General features: G+C 37.4%; 1 protein-coding gene across 1 annotated transcript in view; it reads left to right on the top strand.

The window, feature by feature from the left end:
• Positions 1 to 20,066, top strand: part of Macrod2 (mono-ADP ribosylhydrolase 2) — a 1,848,725-nt gene that overhangs the window by 1,309,118 nt on the left and 519,541 nt on the right. The window contains exon 8 of the mRNA XM_051183276.1: positions 9,975 to 10,048. Coding sequence (XP_051039233.1) covers positions 9,975 to 10,048 — 74 coding nt within the window. The remainder of the gene's footprint in view (positions 1 to 9,974; positions 10,049 to 20,066) is intronic.

Genomic DNA, 20,066 nt, shown 5'->3' with positions numbered 1-20,066 from the left:
TGTGTTGCAATCATACCCTCATTGCTGTTTTTTTCCTATTGTGAACTTTGATACACATAACATCAGTTTAGCACTATAGTCAGGAGGAAAATGTCCATCTAATGGGCCATGTATTGTGTTGGAGATGGAAACACTGTAAATCCAGCTGGTTCACCTCTTCTCTCTTTTGTTTCAAGTGTTTTTGTCTTAACAACCCACTTACTTTGTATTGAGAAAGGGGATTGATTATCTTAGCCTCAAGATATAGAAAACACTGGATAACCTAAAGCTTTATTTAATGTCTTTACATAGTCAAAATATAGTTGCAAAGGGCATCATGACAAACAAAAAATTTTTTGGCATTTTGAGACAGTGTCTTTTTCTGTAGCTGAAGCTGGCCTTCAATATGATTCACATGACCTCAGTCTCCCAAATGTCAATTTACCATCATGCCTGTTCACTAGTTAATGATTTTAAACATTCGTATATATCTGGTGGGAGTGTAAATTATAAGCCATTTTGAAAATCTTCTTAGGAAGACTGATCAAGGTCTAACTGACAAGAACAACAGCCCTATTTCACAGGAATAAACAATGACGTTCACCAAAACATTGTGCCATTCATCATAACCCTCAACCGGATCATCCCTATTGTCCATCCATGCTAGATTGGGTTAACACATTATGTTATTTTCATATAATGTAATAGGATATGGAAATGCAATAGAATGAGCTATTGTTATATGCAAAAACTGAAAGAATTCACATAGAGACAATGATGAACAGAATGTAGACTTGACACAGATACATCTTAATTTATAAAGATAGAATCAGAATAACTGTTATCTCAAGACACAGATATAGACTCAGAAAAGGAAACTTTGTAAAGTATTGGAAATGCTTTGAATAATAATGTGTGTATAAATGTATACATGTATACATATATGTGTAAATAAATGTGCAAAATTTCAGCAAGTACTTTTAACACAAAATTAAGTGCAAATAAAGAATCATTTACATATTGAATGAACCTGCTCCTGTGTTTACAACACCCATTAACTTTAACAATCCACTCTCTTCAGAAGAGAGCTAAACTTTAGAATGCCAGCAGAAGCACACATTTTTCTCTACACTGGGCACACACACTCATAACTGCCTGCATGGCTGGACCTAAATTATTAATGCCTTGTTCAGCCTCAGTGACCCTTTTCTTTGGAAGAGATTTTATATGTCATTTCATTCAGTGGCAATCCAGAAGCCTAGTTGAAGCCTCCTCTCCAGGCAACCATATTCTGAGTCTGTGCACAAAAGTCCCCTAATGAGAATATACTGTGACTACAGGATGCAAATCTTACTGTCACTGCAATCCCATTCCCGGGCTAAAATCTGTCGTATATTCATTCATCTTTCAACCAAGAACCACATTGTCTTCTATGTAGCATCTTGGTGTTATTTTTATTTTTCCTGGATAAAACAGATGTGTAGATACAATTACTTTGAGTAATTCTCAGCATTCCCCTACCCTGTACTCACAAGGGTTAGCCTTTTCTGCCAAGGTTACTAAGACCATAAGTCTACAATCCATCCATCCTTTCGTTGTCTATTCACTGCCCATCTCATGTGCGCCACTAAGGTGTCAGGTGTTCAATGAAACCAAAGACAGATGTGCTACCTTCATTGTCTGAGAGGACTATACATCACATTTGCTTTTTACAGAAACAAATGTAGAATTACTTAGATTAAATTACATAGATTAAAGCTATAAGTGAAAGACAAGTGAAGCTAGGAAAACATTAAAAAGGGAGGTTGTGGTGGTTTGAATAAAACTGTCCTCCACAGGCTCATATATTTGAATGCTTAGTCACCAGAGAAAGGAAATGTTAAACAAGCCTCTAAGTAAATGCTTTCTTTCATATGAGTTGCCTTGGTCATGTTGCCTTTTCACAACAATAGAACAATTACTAAGACAAATGGTAACTGAGCAAAAAACAAATAAAATTGAATGCAAGTCCAAAAATAGGAAAAAAATTAAAATAAGAAAATATCATTTGCCATTATAGGACAAGGAAATCACCTTGTGAATGGCACAGAGAGAATACTAGTGATATAAATGGTAAAAATATTTACCAACCCACAGATAGGGAAAAAATTTATTCAAATAAACTGCAGAGAGACAAGCACGTTGTAAGAGGTTAAGCATCTTAAAGTAGTTGTAAAGGAAAGTCAGTTATTCTTACCTTGTAAATAAATGGAGTTTGTATGGGTGGATACTGGGCATCCATCCCAATTTCTTGCTGAGTAGTAAATTTGACATTTTAACTTATTTAATGTAATCTTGAGACTAACTAAGTAGGTACCATAGGTAACTGCGAGTCAGATCTAGATGTCTGTAGATGTCTGTGTAAGAGAAAGCAAACTTCAGTGGTCTGCATTCAATAATGAAACTATCTAAATGCAGTAACTGTATGCAAAAGCCCTGTCTCCAAATATAACCTATTATGGAGGCAGAACCTATAAAATGCTAAATATTCAAAACCTTATTCTTAGAGGTCAAATCTTCTGTTTAACACCTCATTTTTAATTAATCTTTTTTTAATTATCCCCATTATCATCACTATAACATTTCTAAATTCTGTTGAATGAAAAATAATAGGTGATATATGAATATGAACATGACCAAAAACTGTAGATCCTCATGGTCTCCTTCAAAATCTTCCTGGGACTGTAAAACTTTTCATTAAAGAAGCTGTATGCCCATTAACCTTATCAGTAACTTCAGCTCTAATTCTTACTCTATATCATGCCCTAAGAATACCTCTTCCTGTATTATATTCTCTTATTAATAGAAGATTAGGAGTTTTATTCATTTTAGCTATTTGGTGCCTTTACGTTTACTCTTTTCTATGATCAGGAAGAGCATCAAACTCAAAAGATGCATTAATTGGAGCTTATTGGGCCATAGTTCAAACTCCTACACATATTGTTGCATTAGCCATTATCCTCTTATCTATTCTACTAATAATACATTTTCTACTTTGTCCTCACTAATTAATGCCCAAGAAGATGTATGGCCTATTTTACCCACCTGACCCTTAGACCTAATAGAATTCATTTCCACATTAGTAGAAACCTGAATACCTTTGACTTAAGGAGAATTAGAATGAGTTCAGGGATTCAGTGTTGAATATGTTGCAGTCTCTTTTTTACATTGGTTTTGTTTCTCATAGCAGAACACAGTTATAACAAATATCATAATAATAATCATTATCTTAGAATATTTTACAACCCCTACTCCATAGAAATTGTCACCTTAAATCTTGGAGTGAAAATGTCCTTTCTTTAACCATGCTATACTTACTAATATGAGAATCACATTTCCTATTTTGATATGATTAATTCATACAACTATGTATTTGACTCATCTCTCCATCCATCACAAATTTTCTCTCATATATGATACATGTCTGACAATACAATTATTTTGATACAATAAATAGTTATAGTTTGAACACCCTTGTTTGTAAAACTATGACCAGAGCCATGACTTGAAAATTAAAAGCTTTATGTCCTACCACATCCTAGAATAAGCTCAGTTAATTAAGATATCAGACTCTACCTGCAGTGGTGGTGCGTGCCTTTAATTCCAGCACTCAGGAGGCCGAGGCAGGCAGATCTCTGTGAGTTCGAGGCCAGCCTGTTCTACTGAGTGAGTTCTATCCAGCATAGACTTCAAAGCTACAAAGAAATCCTGTCTCAATAAAAACCAAAACAACAAAAAGATAACAGACTCACGTCCTTGAAAATGTCAGTTTATATCAACTGTTTACTAATAAATCCTATGGTGTATGCTACCATAATAGCCACTTTAAAAAAAAAATGATTCAGTATCCTTGACCACTGTATACAACTCTCACTTACATCCAACATAAATCAGATTAGAAACAAGTGTATTAGGAATCATTCCAAATCTCACTCATAAACCTAGCTCACAGTCAACAGAAGAGGCAACCAAACAACAGTATCAATATTTGTGTAATAGCCAAGATAATTAGTTCCTAAATTCCAAACAATGAATACTTAAAAATAAAATTTGTGAACTCATTAGTAGTCTAACATTATTTCTCCAGATGAAAAGGAGGACTTTATCCATTCCACTTCTGAATAATAACAACAGCTGTTCAAAGTAGTTCCTTAATGGCAAGATAATTAGTTTTATTAGGACAAAAATTCATATCTGTCATTGTGTTATCCCAATTTCATTATGTACTGACTGTTCTTTAACTTTCATCTCTTCAATTTCATCCATCCTAATTGGCAGTTGAAAAAGGTCCAGTCTAAACTCAACTATAAAAATTTCTAGTCTACCTATCTGTTGCTTACGTAGAGTGGTAGCTATAATCACATCACCTCATCGCTGTGATATGTAATATGCAAATTATACCTTACTAAACATCTCAATATTCTTAACTCCTTTCTATCAATTCTGAAGTTTCAACATCATCACTTACTCATGTATGAAACAAAGCTCCTCTAATGTTTTCAACATTCTACCAATTCTTTAAGATGGCTTCCCCCAAGAAATAACTAAAAATGATGGGGGCATACTCAAGAACAGGCAACGTTGCTAGAACTGGTCACCTTTGTAAGGCTTTAGGGGGACTGGGTGTCCTGGATAAAGCGGGTCCAGACAGAATTGTAGTGGGATAAATAGAGTTTTGTGTTGTAGTACTAATAGTTATAATGTTGGCTATGCTATTCTGCTTGACCTTAAGGACCTTGTAACAGACCTGAAATTCACCTTTTTCTTTTTCTTTTTGCTTAGTTCAGAGGACTCATGGACTTAGTAGTAGCATTCCTGGAATTCTTTAATTGTCCCCTTTCAGGTACTCCAAATTTTTTTATGGTTCAGGGTCTTGCTGACCACATGGCTTCCACAGGGGATTTTTTTCCTGGAGCCCCCGCCCCATAGCATACCCTGCTGTCTCAAGCACAATCCCCACAATAAAACAGACAGACAAATTTCTGGAGCTGCAGGGCCCTTTTAGGATGGTCCCATCATGCCCTGGGTGTCAATGAACTTCAGAGTGCCATTAACGAAGTATTTGCTATCCTTCTAGTCATTTTATCTTTATTAATTTGGACCTCTCATGTTTGGTTGTCAAATACCCAGGAAAATTTTAGCAGTCTGACAGAGGAAGTAATCATTTTTTTAGTTTTAACTTTTGTGTAACTTTTTTTTCTTATTTTACATCTCAATCCCAGTTCCCTCTCTTTCCCTCCCTTTCTCCCTCCCATGCTTTTCAATTAAACAATTGCATTTTTAAAAATAGGTCTTTATGGGGATTCCAGCTTTCAGTATTTAAAAGCTTGACAAACTTAGAAGAAAATATAATTACTTTGATAAATCATAAACTCAGCATTTTAAAGCCAGTTCTTGAAATATAAGTAAGAGAAGATATATCATATGAGCATCTGTGTCAGTGAAATAACATGTACACGTTTACACACACACATGTGCACATTCACATGTATATGTACACATATCTGCATGTACACACACTTGAATTTATATGTACTAATTAATTACTAATTAAATAAGTAAATAAATTGTAAATAAATCTTCAAAGCACCTTGGTTTTAAACTGAGAACTTGTGTCTGATTTTCGATAAGTATTCTTAATTTTGATGTTAGGAACTTAAACAAATTTAAACACTTCATTTTTTCTTCTTTGATATCATAAGACATAATATTATTACCAACAAATTTGCTAACCAATTTTAACACAGAGTAACAAACTAAGATATATGTTCAAGGCTGCTATTAGCTATTTGTTTTGCTATTGGTTTCAGTCAGACTTTATTGATGGTAAGTTTTGTTTTGTTTTGTTTTGCTTTAAGACTTTTCTGCATATATTTTTCTGTCACAGAGTATGATAATTACAGAATGTTACATACTAGCAAGAGATGGCTATAATATAAAGGGTTTAGTTATTTTGTATGAGAAATAGAGAGAAAGTATATGAGGAACCAAATTTGTATTTGTTAATAACCCTCCAGTGGTTGTTGGCATCTGTTCCTCTGAAGAATTGGTGGGCATTTTTTTCCAGGAGGTTCAATGGAAGAGAAATGAGGAGAGGAAGAGTGAGTGAAAAGGAGAGACAGGGGGAGGATGAGAGGGGATAGAATATGGGGGTCTTCTGATGGCAGGCTGGATCCAGAAATTTGTAAATATTGTCACAAGCCAAAGTCAGGCCAAGCTGTACAATGGAGACCTGACTTAGAATACCATGGAGGAGCTAGTGTTATTGCTTCAAGAGTTGGGAGTTGAATAAAGGTAAGTTGCTGAAAAAAAAAAATAACAAAACAAAAATAAAAGAAGCAAAAAACAATAAAGAAACAAATGAACCTACTTCTTTTGGGGGGTTAGATGTATACTCTAAAGAATACATTCCAGAAGCAATTGAGGGTGCCAGACACAGCGTGGGTCTGCAGAGATGTGTCATCCACCCAATATGGTAGAGCTCAGGTTTGGCCTACATGGGCCAAACTTAAGAACAGACGAGTTCTGGCCCATAAAAGTGAGACCTGCTTTCCCTCTAGAGACACCTTGATTGCTGATCCAGAACATCCGGTATGTAGTTAAGTTGGTCTCTAGGAAGATTCAGGCTGAAACTTGGCCACAAACACATTCCTCTGTCATGGGGGGAAGGACTTACTGTCATAAGAGCAAAACCCTGACCAATTAGAAGTTTCTCATATCTAGAAGTCTAACTTCATGAATGCCAGACACATACACTTCCCTCCCACTCTGCGGGGCCATGGTGTTAAGTGCCCCACCTCAGAAAGTGTGGCAGCAACCCAAATGGTGGTCCCCAAGCGGTGGACATGCAAATGAGATCCAGAGATCAGAAAGTTCAGTGTTGAGGTGTAGTCTGTTGCCGCAATAAGGTACATGGGAAGTAACAGCTGTGGATGAATCATCCATACATACTTTGCTCCCTCTTTTGTGTTACCTCCACCTAAATTGTGAAAGTGTCATGCTAGAACCACTGAGCCTATTTTACAATTCCAGAGAATAGAAGGGATAGGTTTTTTTCCTCCAAAGCAGTGCCACTCTTCTCTGTTTCATCAGGGCCCTCAGCATGAGTCCACTATGGTAGTCAGGATGGTGATGAAGGCCTAGTATCAATCTATTCCCACCTTCATTACCACCACCATGAGCACCCATCTTGGACCAACAACCTCCAGAAACTTGGTACTTGTTTTTTCCCTGGGTTCCAATTAAATCAGACTTTGTTCAGGCTTTCTTGGGAATTGTGTAGAAAGAATGACAGGGACCCAGGTGTTGTGTGGAGGGCAGAGGAAATGTTACCACCAAAAGAACTCTCTAGAAAGAAAGCGTTTACACGTGCATACTATATCCTTCCCTTTTCCCTAGAGAGAGGAAGCCTGAGAGGAAATGTAAAAGAAGAAATAATATAGACCTTTTACTTCCTTGGAGAGACAGAGCAAGAACGAAAGGAAGAAGACAGAAAGTGAAAACTTATAGACTTCATTTTACCCAAAGAAATCATAGCCAAAGTGTAGCAACTGGAGTTTAAGGAAATGAGTGCTTTTGCAAACTTGGGGTTAGGGCTTCACATTTATATGTTGAAAACTTCAGGAAAAAGGGAAACAAAGAGAAGACAAGAATAGCAGTTAAATAAAAGCCAAACAAAGTGAGAGCCACTGTAGACTGTGATCACCTTTGTCCACCAGAGACACTCCTTAAACTTCATTAAGTAGGCTATCCCCTTGTCATGTGAAGTGGCAAGGGCAAGGCCAAGGCCAAGGGCAGTGTAACCAGCTAAAAAAGAATACACCAAAACAGACATAGAGAAAAGTTATTGAGCCATTAAGATGGAGTGATGGCTCCAGGTACATAAGCCAAGCCTGATAGTTCAAGTTCAATCCCCTATACCCACAGAGTGGAGAAAAGTGACTCCTGCAAATTGTCCCTTGTCATTCAGCTATGCACTGTGACATGCATGCATACTCACACATGAATGGAGAGACAGAGACAAAGAAACAGATACATAGGCGCAGAGGTGAACAGTAAGAAATAATTGAAGTACACTGTCAGAAGACAGTAGGCGAGTTCCTAAAGGGCCTGTCATGAGAGGGCTTAGAAGTCTTTTGTAGTTGTTGAATAGGAAGTTACTTACTTATTATTTTGTGTGCGATTTTGGTAGGGTCAGTATTTGAATAGACAGTTTGGCATATTACTTTCTTCTTGAGTAGTAAAGTTTATAGGCCAATTTGTTTTGCTTGAGTCTGGCCATTTGTACAAAAGCCATAGCTCATTAGAATTCAGGCTGTAGAGGAATGCATAATATATCCTTAGTGACCATGGTCTGGGCTCCATATTGTCAGGCTTATTTGTTAAAGTATGAGAATTTTGTTTATAATTTTTATCTTTTATCTTTATACAAATACATGAGCATGTAAGGGAACCCAGTAAAAAGTACCTAGAAAGGTTCTAGTTACGGGGGAAAAGCAAGGAGCAACATAGCAAGAGATGAGCCTTAAGACACAGAAAGGAGCCAGAGCATCCAGGAGTGTTGATACAGAATGATCGGAACTAGCATGAGTAGAGATGAGGTATCTAATGCTTGTAAAGGGTCAAGGCTCAGAAATCAACCAAGAAAACTAAATAGAAAACAGGCTTTGGACATTTTACTCCATAACCTTAGATTGAAAATGTTACATTGAGGTCCAATGTATGACCTAAGGAGAAGGCACTTGGAATGGCATGGAGAATGTTGACTTTGAAGATGAACAGGTTAAGTACATGACAACTGGGTATTTGGTGGGTCTTGGGTGTTGACATCAGCCAGGGATACAGAGACCCCTGAGATCATGATGAAAACCATAACTCTATTCCAGAGGCTTTGATGTATGTGAAAGAGTGACCAAGAGGTCAGGGATAATTGAGAACTTACTGTGGTTGCCATGGTTCTATAAGAACTTGTCTAATTTCATCTGTGGGGAATTATATCTTCTAAAGATAAACATTAATGCAGATGGCCATTGCAATTGAATGTGATTTATTAGATAGTCATCCCCCTATAATTTTTTCTTTTGAGTAATTACTAAATATACACTGAAGTTGGAGAATAATTCCCTGAGAAGAGAATAAGCAGAGAAAAATATGACAAGTCTATAAAGAGCACCTGTGGCTACTAGAAATGTAATGCAGACAGAGGTGCTTCTGATACTGTTGAGATGTGGCATCAACAAAGACTGCATCACTGTTTCCAAAGATAGTAAATGAAAAACACTGAGCTCAGGGAATTAGGTAGGTTGGAGAAGCCATGGAAGAATAAAATAATACAACTAAGTATCAAGTGTAGGTGTTCATCTGAGGACTGGCCAAACAACCAGGTTGACATTTAGAGATTGTAGTTTCCAGTTTTATATTTTTGTGGGATTTCTGTGTTTGCCAAAGTGTGTCTCTGTGTCTATATGTATGTCTTGTGCTTTTTCTTTGGTTCTTTGTTTTTATGTTCATTTGTTTTTCCTATATATGTTTTTATATTGTTTTATTAATTTTTTTAGATGCCTGTTTTTTTTTTCTAATGAAAGAGAGAGTAAGAAAGGATGTGGACTTGGGTGGATGAGGTGGATCTTGGAGAAGTTAGGGGAATATAATCAGAATATACTATATTTTCAATTAAAAAACTAAGACAAATAGTAAACCTTGATCTAAATACTACTGAGAAGAATAAAGTGCATTTTAAACTATTAAGTATATGTGAATACTTTTGATATCTTTATTAAATCCATTTTTTGGAACTAGTGCATTCATACCATGCCATTGTTTAGTACCACCATATTTATCTTACTTGCTTGTTAAATAGAATACTATGTAATGAGATCAATACATTCATAAACCTTGGTTGACTTCTGTGTCCCTTTAATGTTTTATTTATTTACTTTCTTATGCTCTTCATTTAGGTTTTCCGAATGAGCCTGCTGCAGTCATTGCCCTAGATACAATTAAGGAATGGCTGGCCAAGAATCACCAGGAGGTAAGATAACTGACATAATGAACATTCCAGACAATGTGATTTGATCCTCTGTTAAAACACCAACAGATAAACTGCATCAGTATCAACCAGACCAGGTGCTTATGCCAATGCCATGCGACTTTTCTTCATTTTGGATTGCATACAATTAAATAATTTCCTGTAATCTTTTGGCTGACCAGTTTGGTAGGGAAAATGACCTAGAAGAGCAGACTCACTGTTCCTTACTGTGTTTTTTGGGTAGTGTGGGTTGTGTGTGAGCAGGAGTTTGGAATGAATTTGCTGATGATTCTTTATTCTTCCTGTGCTGTTTTCCTTAGAAAACCTGCTTTGTCTTTGTTGTCAGGGGACTGTGTATAAAGCAATGTTTGTTAATAGGCTCCATCTTTATTTATAACTAGGACTTTTCCTGATGTGACTTCTAGGTATGGGACTGCAATAGGATTACATAATTGTTAAGTAGACTGTTCCAGCTAGGATTTTTTTTTCTTTATTTTTTAAGTGAGATGAAATGCTTTAATCTCATCTCCATTTCTACTCATTTAGAAGAGTCTATGAAATATGCTGAGACATATTGAGTGATAAGCAAGAGATTACTCATTTAAATAAAACAGCAATGCTGCTAAAACTGGAAGCTATAAACTCTAGGGGTTTGTCCATTCACTCATCAAAGCATCAAAGAGGCTTTAGGCAAGGCGTTGTGTGCTCTCCTCTGTTGTTCTGAATTTTCTCTTTAGATAGTAATTAAATTATTAATTTTTTGCTTTCATTCATGATTGTGAATTTAACTTTCTCTTTGGGAAGGAGACAGAATATTTGGCTAAGTATGGAAAATGGGCTGTGAAAGTTTCCTATTGAGAATCAGCTTTGTTTTTCTGTGTATGTAAAGTAACAGCAGTGTTACTTCCTAATTACTACAATTACAGTATTCCTTAACCAGATATAAATATCCCTAACCTCTAGTAGAAGTAAGAAATTATATGGCCAAATATGTACATTTTATTGTCTATTCTTCTCTCCCTCATAAATTTGAAACACGTGTATACTATGATGTCAGTTTAGATGATACTTGCCTCAAAAAGGAAAAGAAAACAAGAGACTAAAATATCCAACTTCTAATCACTTACCTCTGCACCAGTCTTTTAGAGCATTTAGGGTAGATAATGCCACCATCACCCAGTTTTAACAACAAACTTAGATACGATGCTTGAGTATGGAAAATACCAGGATTGGCCTCTCGTCTCACACCATTCCTCACTTTAATGTCACAGAAACTCAAGAAAGAAGTTGAATTCCTTTGAAGGCACTTATTGTCCACATATGTCTTTGTCATAAGAAATGTTCCTTAGAACTATATGTTTTTTCTTTCTTTGAAAAAAAAAGCATAACATGCCCTGTGATTGAAAACTGATAACTCTGGACATATGCTTGTAAATTACCTTCCTTTCTTTAGAGTGATAAGTCTAGAATATACAGACTTAAAGAAGTTCATTTGTGTCATCTTTACCCATAATTCAAATGTCAATAAATACCTGCCACTGAGGAATTGTAGATGAAGAGTAAAACATGCAACTGATATGTACATGGACAAATTATAGTTACATATTAATCCCCGTTAAGCTGTTTAAGTATTTAATTTCTGTAAAAAAATATTGCTATTGAATTATATTGCCTACTTTGTCTTTGAGCCTACTGTGGTCACTTTTGTGGCTTGCCAGCCTTCAAATAATGACACGGAGACTTATTAATTATGAAAGCTTGGCCTCAACTTACTCTTTTTTCCCAATTAGCTCTTATAACTTAACCTGTTATATAACTTATAAGTTATTATAACTTAATTCTGCCCTATGACTTTTATCTCTCCTCTGTTCTGTATGTCTGACTTATTTCATGTCTCACTGGCATCTTTCCAAGTCCCATCTAGTCTCTCCTGCCTTGCTATTGGCCATTCACCATTCTATTAAACCAATCAGAAGGCTCCTTTGGCAGGGACACATTTCTACAGTATATGAAAAGATTATTCCACACAACCTACCTTTTGATTTTTTTTTTTAATCATCTCCTTGCATACATTGTAGAAAATTTAGGACATTTTGATTTGGTAACACATTAGTCATGACAATATTAGGTGTATCTTATGCTGATTGCCTTTTAAGAATTCCTTGTTTTTAACTTGTACTAAAGAGTGTCAGCTAGTTAATTTGGATACATAACATTTTACTGAATAAATAAATTATAAGCAGACCTCTGCATGTATGTGACAGTTGTGTAGTTTGGTCTTCTTTTGGGACTCCTAACAGTGGCATCAAGGGCTGTTTCTGTTCTCTTTTGCTGGCTTTGGAACACTATTTCTCATACAGGGTTGTCTTGCTCAGCCTTAATACAAGAGGAAGTGCTTAATGGAACTTGGTATGCCATGTGTTGTTGATATCCATGGGAGTCCTGCCCTTCTCTGAATTGAAAGGAGAAGTGGATGGGGGTGAGCCCTTAGAGAGAAGGTAGTGGAAAGGAACTGGGAGGAGAGGAGGAAGGGAAAACTGCAGTAAGGATGTAAAATAAATAAGTAAATATTAAAAAACAAATTGTAAGTGGTGATAGATAAAAGCTATTCAAACAGATTATTTAATAGTATTTTGATGTAGGGTTTGTTCTACTTAACCAAACAAACTAGGTGAAAGATCACTGAACAGATATTGCTTCCAATTCACTTGTCTTTTTGTTGCAGTGTCGTTTTGACATCTTGATTGTTTCAGTTATTCATTAATCCATTCATTCCATAAATATTTACTGAAATCCTCTAAGCAATGGGAACATTTCTACCAGGGAAGAAGCACTAAAACATAAACAAATTATCCATAACTTTTGTCATTCAGAGTCTGCAAAGAGAAACAGATTAAATAAAGAAAGAAACAAGACATTATAGATGGCTCCAAGCCCCATGTGGTTGCTGAGAATTGAACTCAGGAACTCTGGAAGAGCAGCCAGTGCTCTTAACCACTGAGCCATCTCTCCAGCCCCCAATATTCCTCATGGAGGGATACTCCCTTAACCTAGAGGCACGAGGGAAGGCCTAGTCCCTACTCCAAATGACTTGACAGATGTGGAAGGCATCACCCTACATGTGCAGTGGGGGGGGGGGGTGTATGGGAGAGGAGGGTTGTCAGGGGCCATGGGAGGATGGGAGAGAGGGAGTGAGGGAGGAAGGAAAGGAGGGAGGGAGGGGGAGGGAGGGAGGAACAGGGAACTGGGATCAATATGTAAAATAAAAAAATATAGCAAGACTATGATAATAAATCATAAACTATGTTTTCTTCTAGTAACCTAACCATTAAAAAAAAATAAGGCAGCCCAAAGAATTCTTTACAAAACCAAGCATCATAACTACATAATAGACTATGAGGAGATGTGGTTTTTAGAAGCCACTGAGACCGTTTTTTGGCAGGAAGATTTTTATAATGAGAGTGCATACGCTAAGCTACACAGAGCTGAGGGAACAAGAAGGCAAAAGCAAAGTGGAGCAGGCAAGAACTGCTCAGGCACTGCAAAGGGAATGTGATTGTTGATGGGAGAATACCAAGACACAAATTTGAATAGAAGGGACTGTGGTTACCTGACAGACTATGAACCATACTCTAAGTTTAGTGTAGAGTTCCTGAAGAGTTTAGAATAAGGTAGTAACATGATCTATAAGACCCTTAAGCAATAGATGATGATGTTCTTTTGGAAACTGTCCTTTAGAAATATCAGAGAAGGATGGGGAGGGGGTTGTCAGCTGCAAGACTCTTGCAGCAAATCCTGGTAAAACATGAAGATTTGGGGATGGTAATGGTAGTACAAACAGATGTAGCAAAGATGGGGTTTAAGATACACTTTAAAGTACATGTTTTGTAGGTTGTTTAGTGAGTTGACTAGCTTATTTCACAGTTACAAATCATCTCCAAGTATCAGGGTTATAAAACAAGAATAGTTTGTTTGTTTTTCATATTATTTGTATGTCTTGAGTCATCGTAGGACACTGAATTCATCAGGAAACCAGGCTGACAGTAATGTCACCCCATCATAGGAATATATAAACAAAGGAGTTCTGCATTTAAATGTCCTCATTTTTTTTCCAGTGGAAGATACCTAATAACTACATTCCAAAGAATAAGAAAATAAAGCTCTTAAAAAATAGGAAAATCTGAATACCAGCAAAAAATGATGATGTCTATTATAAAAGTGAATATAGTATGGTGTCCAATATAGAATTGAAAAAATGCAGAAGAATCAAGAATGAGAACTAAATATTAGGCCTATGCTCTAAGTAAACTTTTTATACAGTCACTGAGATGAAGAAAAAATATTACGAGGCATACTTACATGAAAATATAAAGAATATAAGAATAATATTACACATAAATAAGTACAAGCTTATTTTAGATATTCAGCCAGTTCATCAATGTAAAAGCTATTTATTCATGCCTGTTGCTCAACATAAAACCAAGAGAGATAAGGAGAAAGAGCAGTGTAGTGTCAGTTGAGATGACTTGAAAGGAACACTCACACCACCTTAGGTAGAGGAGAATTGGTATAGAAATGAACTGTGCTATATGAAAAAGAAGTCTTAGCAACTTAATACCAGGTCTGGAGCATGTTTGGTTCATGACCTGACTCTGAAACTACACACACAAATAAGAAGCATGGCAACTCTTTTTGTCACCTCACTCATATACTTCCCTAGTTACTCTTACTTCATGATCACATTACCATTATTACTGGCACTCACATAAGGTGCCACATGGCCCAGTTGTGATCCTATCTGTCCACTCGCAGGTAGATCAACTCTGGATGAAAGAAGGCCAGCCTTGAGCTTGGTAGGAAAGGCATGCACTGGGACTCTTGGTGAAGCAAATCCCTGACATTTTATTTAGAAGGGGATATATAGATAATATGATGTGGTCCTGCCATCAGAGGCCACTCTTCACTTCTCCAGATGACCATATAATACAGTGTCAGCTTCTCTTAAGGTTCATCTGTCACACAACAAATGACTAATGTCACAGAACTGATGAGCTTTCACAGTTTTCCATTTACTAACCCTCTTATTTCTGAACCTTTAGGGTGGATGCTTTACTTTTCTGAACACTGTAGTCAGTTGTATTCTGTGTAATTTCACAAACCACTAGCAGTTGCCATAGAACAGCACTTCTGTACCCAGAGGGTTCCAACCAGATTCCTTTGTTCCAAGTTCTGACTCCACCACCCTTTAGCTTAGTTTTCTCCACATCCCAACTATAATGGAATGGCTTTCATGGTAGATTTACAAGTGCCACAGAACATGGAAAAGGGAGTCTGGCTGAACAAATGATGGTTTTTGGGTGAGATGAAGCAGCATTCACAAAAAATATAAAACAAACAAAAACAAGAGGAAAAATCAGACACAAAAGTGTATATAGTAAGAGAACTGAAAACTAGAAAACTTAATAAACCAAAAGGAATGTTTTACTGCAAAAGCTTAGTTACTGCTGTGAGAAGACTGGCCAGATGCATTATCCCATGATGCAGGGCACAATGGAAATACAAAGATATAGAAAACTTTATTGAACCATTAGCATACAGAGTAAGAAGACTAGAGGTCACAGCAGAGGTGGAGAAGGGATGCAAGTTATGCACTCAGGTCTCTAGCTAAAATAAATGCTAAGTTCAGAAAACTGAAAGGAAAGGACATGGGTTGGCAATTAGAAACATTGACAGTGGGTAGTATACTAATCTTTCTGTAAGCGCACCATTTTTCTCAAGGAGTTATTTCATTATAGAGATAGGAAAGTAAAATAAAAGGGGTATTATGGAAATGAGCAGTGGGAATGGGACTCCAGTTGTCTGCTCTGGGGTATCATATACAACTTCACACATTCTTCATTTTCCATGCAACTGAAAATATCATTTCATATGAAATCATGATTTCTCCACTCCAAAGCTCTGAGACACTCTCACTTATAGCTGAAAGTTAGCCTAGGAGATGTTTTTACAGTGCCTGGACATTAGAGACTCATATGGCATTTGGCTATTGGTCTCTGGAGCAATAGTTGTACCTAGTTATAATTTTTCTACAGAAACCAGAACAAGTTGTCTTTCACTCTAAAAGCTGCAAAGGGCCCGATACTCTGAGATATTTCCAATTTATTGGGGTCATATTCAATATTTCAAATTCCCCAAGGGAGCAGGCATTCTATAGTATGCAATGAATGTGTTAAACCTCCAAGAAAGTCTTCTTAGGAGACAAGGCATGAACAAAGTAGTCTGAGATAGACCACTAGCTTTCCAGGGAATCTATACACGGACATCTTAAAGTTATAATCAAATCTCAGTTGCTCAGTGGAGAGAATCTGAACCTCTACCAATTACATAACAATAGAAAGGCAAGTGCATAGCATTCTAGGAAGTTCTTATTAATACAGTGGTTGTGTGCAATCCCAGCTGAGAGGCTTACTTCACTCAAGGCTGACCATTTGTTCATCTATGCAGACTGTGGGATATGTAGTCTTTCACTAGCTATCTCCCAGAGTTTTCCTGACTCTCTTCATCATAATTGTACTTCTACCCAGCAAACCTAGATCCTGTTGTGGACTGAGCAAGGCACTGGGGAAACCTTTGTTTCATTTAATAGGTACCTAGCCAGAGTTGAAAATGAGTAACACAGGAGCCAATCCACTTTTGCTTTTTTTAAACCCAAAGTTGGTTTTATTTCTATGTTGGCAAGTAGAAGTAACTTTGCACCACATACACACTTTGGGGCCTCTTCCCAGAACATAGATTTCAACTATGTATTTTACACAAACAGATTGTTATTGAAAATGTTAAGTATCACCTCTATGTAATTTCTATTGTTTACGCTGTACCTTCTGTGGGAAGTGTAACATCTGTGATGGAGCATTTTGTCCCTTTAAGTAGCATACATACAGATATGGCTTGATGAGCTGAGAAGCTGTGCAGGGGAAGCAGGATCTGCCTGAGATATATTTAGTTCTCATATTTACTTGAGGTTTCAGACCTTACCTGATGTTACCCACACCTCAGGGTCTCCCAGTGGCAGCTGTAGACCAAAACTGGGGTTGAGTATATTGTGAATGTCCTTTAGAAATAAAAATATTGAGGTGTGTGTGTGTGTGTGTGTGTGTGTGTGTTTATGTGTATGTTATACATGTGTATGCTCCATACAAAGCCATGTGGAAGCTGGAGGAGAACATCAATTGTCCTGCTCAATCACTTAATCACTCTCTACTCTGCCTGGAGCTTATTGGGTATGCTATCTCGCCAGCAAACTCCAGCCACTCTTTTTCTTATCTCTCCCCTTCACCCCACCCCCACCCCATGGCTAGCACGTGCAACCAAGCCCTGATTTTTAGATGACTGCTGAGAATCCAAATCTAAGACCTCATAATTACATAGTAAGGACACACTCAGGAAGATGATCGGTTTAAATTATATGCTGGTAGTTGGCTCTGTCAGTTCTCTGTCCCTCCAAGCATTCAGACACCAATCAAGGGTTTATTAAGGAGATGAATAGGTTCCTCCACCTTGGGAAACAGAATTTGGAATCTACAGAAGAAATACACATTGGCCTCCTGAACAGTATACATGCAGTACTCATGCTAATTTGACAAGGTGGAGGACACAGCCACTGGCTTCCTCACTACAGATCACAAAGGGATTGTGACACTTCAGCTTCTGTTGCCAAGGCTATTTTTCCCCTGTTTGGCAGAGGTCTTTGAACATATGCAGTGTTAAAAATTGTCAGTTTTGTTTTGGAATCGCATTGGAGATAGGAGGAGAAAGGAAGCAAGGAAGAAAAAGAGAAAGAGTGAGGGAGAGATGAGGGAGGGAAAGAGAAAAGAAACAGTGTGGATCTGCCTTATATAACTAACGTGAAATGCCATAGGGTTATTATGGTTCCTAAAAGAGGGGTTTAAATGAAATGTGAAATGTTGCTTACATTGATAATTGGAAAATTATATCCCTTATACTAAACTCTAGTTCCTGTGGGTGATTATATACAAGGAACACAGTGTGCTTCCCTTCATCGCTCTGAAACATTGAGAATGTCCAATAGACAAAGGCCTAGAAGGAACAAATGACACAGAATTCCTTCTGGCAATGACTTCATTTTCGTTTCAGTGTCAGCCTTAGTTTTGAAGGGAATCTAAGGTTGGTATCTGTGTATGTGGAACACTATGTCCCATCTTTGAATTCTTCATATCCTGGGTAGTAATGTGGTTATGCTAATCAGAACCAGCAACCTCATAATCTCCTCTAAACACACATCCATGGATGCTAGAGGGTCAGTTTGTGGAAGCCATGATGTTCATTGGTTTTAACATAACTGAAGAAATTGATTTGCAGGCGTGGAGACATGCCATGCTGCTTTAACTCTAGAATAAGTCTGATGACTTGCATACGTTGTAGACTTTCCCCTCCTTCCCTCCTTCTTTCCTTCCTTTCTCCCTTCCTCCTTTCCTTTCTCATACACACAGAACTCCCTACTAAGAATATTTTTGTTGAAATTTGTGCCAAGTCCTAGATTGATTATCAAAGGCAAATTTTGTCCTGTTGTTTTATTATTCTAAATTCCACTTTTAGAGTTAAAGCCAAGCCTCAAGGAATCTTCTATCCCTTGGCCAGCTGTTTTAATGTTTAGTTCTAACATATCCTACTCTGTACCTGTGCTAGAGCTTACCAAGTGGACAAAAACATGGAAATTCTACCCTCATGTTACAACTGGCTGTTTAAGGCCTTGATGCTAGAAACTAAAACCTCTTCAGTGTGCTGTCATGCTCCATAGTGGTCATCTGTTCAGGAAGAGCCATACTTCATAGGATAATGTAATTTAGAGAGCCAGTTAGCCAGCATGCCTCTAATGACTACACGCAGAAACTCTGAGACATTGAGGTAAGGCTGCCTACAAGGTCTTTTCCGACTTCTCTTACTATATGAGGAACAGCTTCTTTAATCCCAATATTCTGCTTTCAAATGGGGACTATTTAGATGGCAAGACCCAGCAATATCATATGCATGCAATACATTATCATCCTTTGTATATTAGAGAACCATATTAATGTCTACCCTTATATATTATGTACATACATAGTCCCTTGTTGACCTTCTCTAACACAGAATGATTAGCCCATCATATCATCACAAAAGCAAGGAATTTAGACCATTCCAGAGAGAAACTTGTAAAGCACTGTGTTCAGAAGGTGGAGATATGTTTCAATGGGCAAGAGGGATTCATACACAGGGTTCTAAAAAGAGTTCTAGGAGATATAGAATAGGTACATAAAAAGATATTTTAAAGGAGGGAAACCAGTGTGTCCTATAGCCTGTGTTAGTGTGCTGGTTGGTTTTTTATATTTTTCTATTAACTTGGCATAAGCTCTAGTCATCTACAATGAAGGAACCTCAAATGAGAAAATGTCTCCATCAGCCTGGCCTGTGATCAAGTCTATGGAAACTTTACTTACTAATGGGTGATATGGAAGGGCTCTGCCCATGGTGGATGGGACTATCCATGGACAAGTTGCCCTGGGTTATAAAAGAAAGCAAACTGAGCAAGCATGGGAGCAAGCCAGTGAGCAGCATTTTTTTTTGCTTCTGCTTTGGTTCCTGCCTTGAGCTTCCCCCCCTCAATGATGGACAGTTACACTCTAAATCATCCACTATCATATATTTATAAAAGACTCTTCAGAAAAGCCATTTGCATAACTAGTTTTGCAAGTGTTCAAAGTAAAAGAAATTCCTATTTCATGACATGATATGAACTGCTTCCATGGCTGGTGGGTTTCTAGGGTTTCCCAGACAGCCAGACTTAGGCATAGAACTCATAATAGGTTAATTAGAATCTCTCACTGGAATTTCTCTGCCACTTGGAGCTGTGAAAGGAGAATAGTGGGAACAGCATAGAGGTGTGGGCACAAGGGGTACCAGCTGCCATGCTCTCTGCCATTTGGCAGGTGGCCTGCTTTGGGAAGATCATTTGCTGAGGATA

This window comes from Phodopus roborovskii, unplaced genomic scaffold, assembly GCF_943737965.1.
Source record: "Phodopus roborovskii unplaced genomic scaffold, PHOROB, whole genome shotgun sequence".
NCBI classification, from domain to species: Eukaryota; Metazoa; Chordata; class Mammalia; order Rodentia; family Cricetidae; genus Phodopus; species Phodopus roborovskii.
Note: the sequence above shows the minus strand (reverse complement) of the source record. Positions and strands in the feature narration are given on the sequence as shown.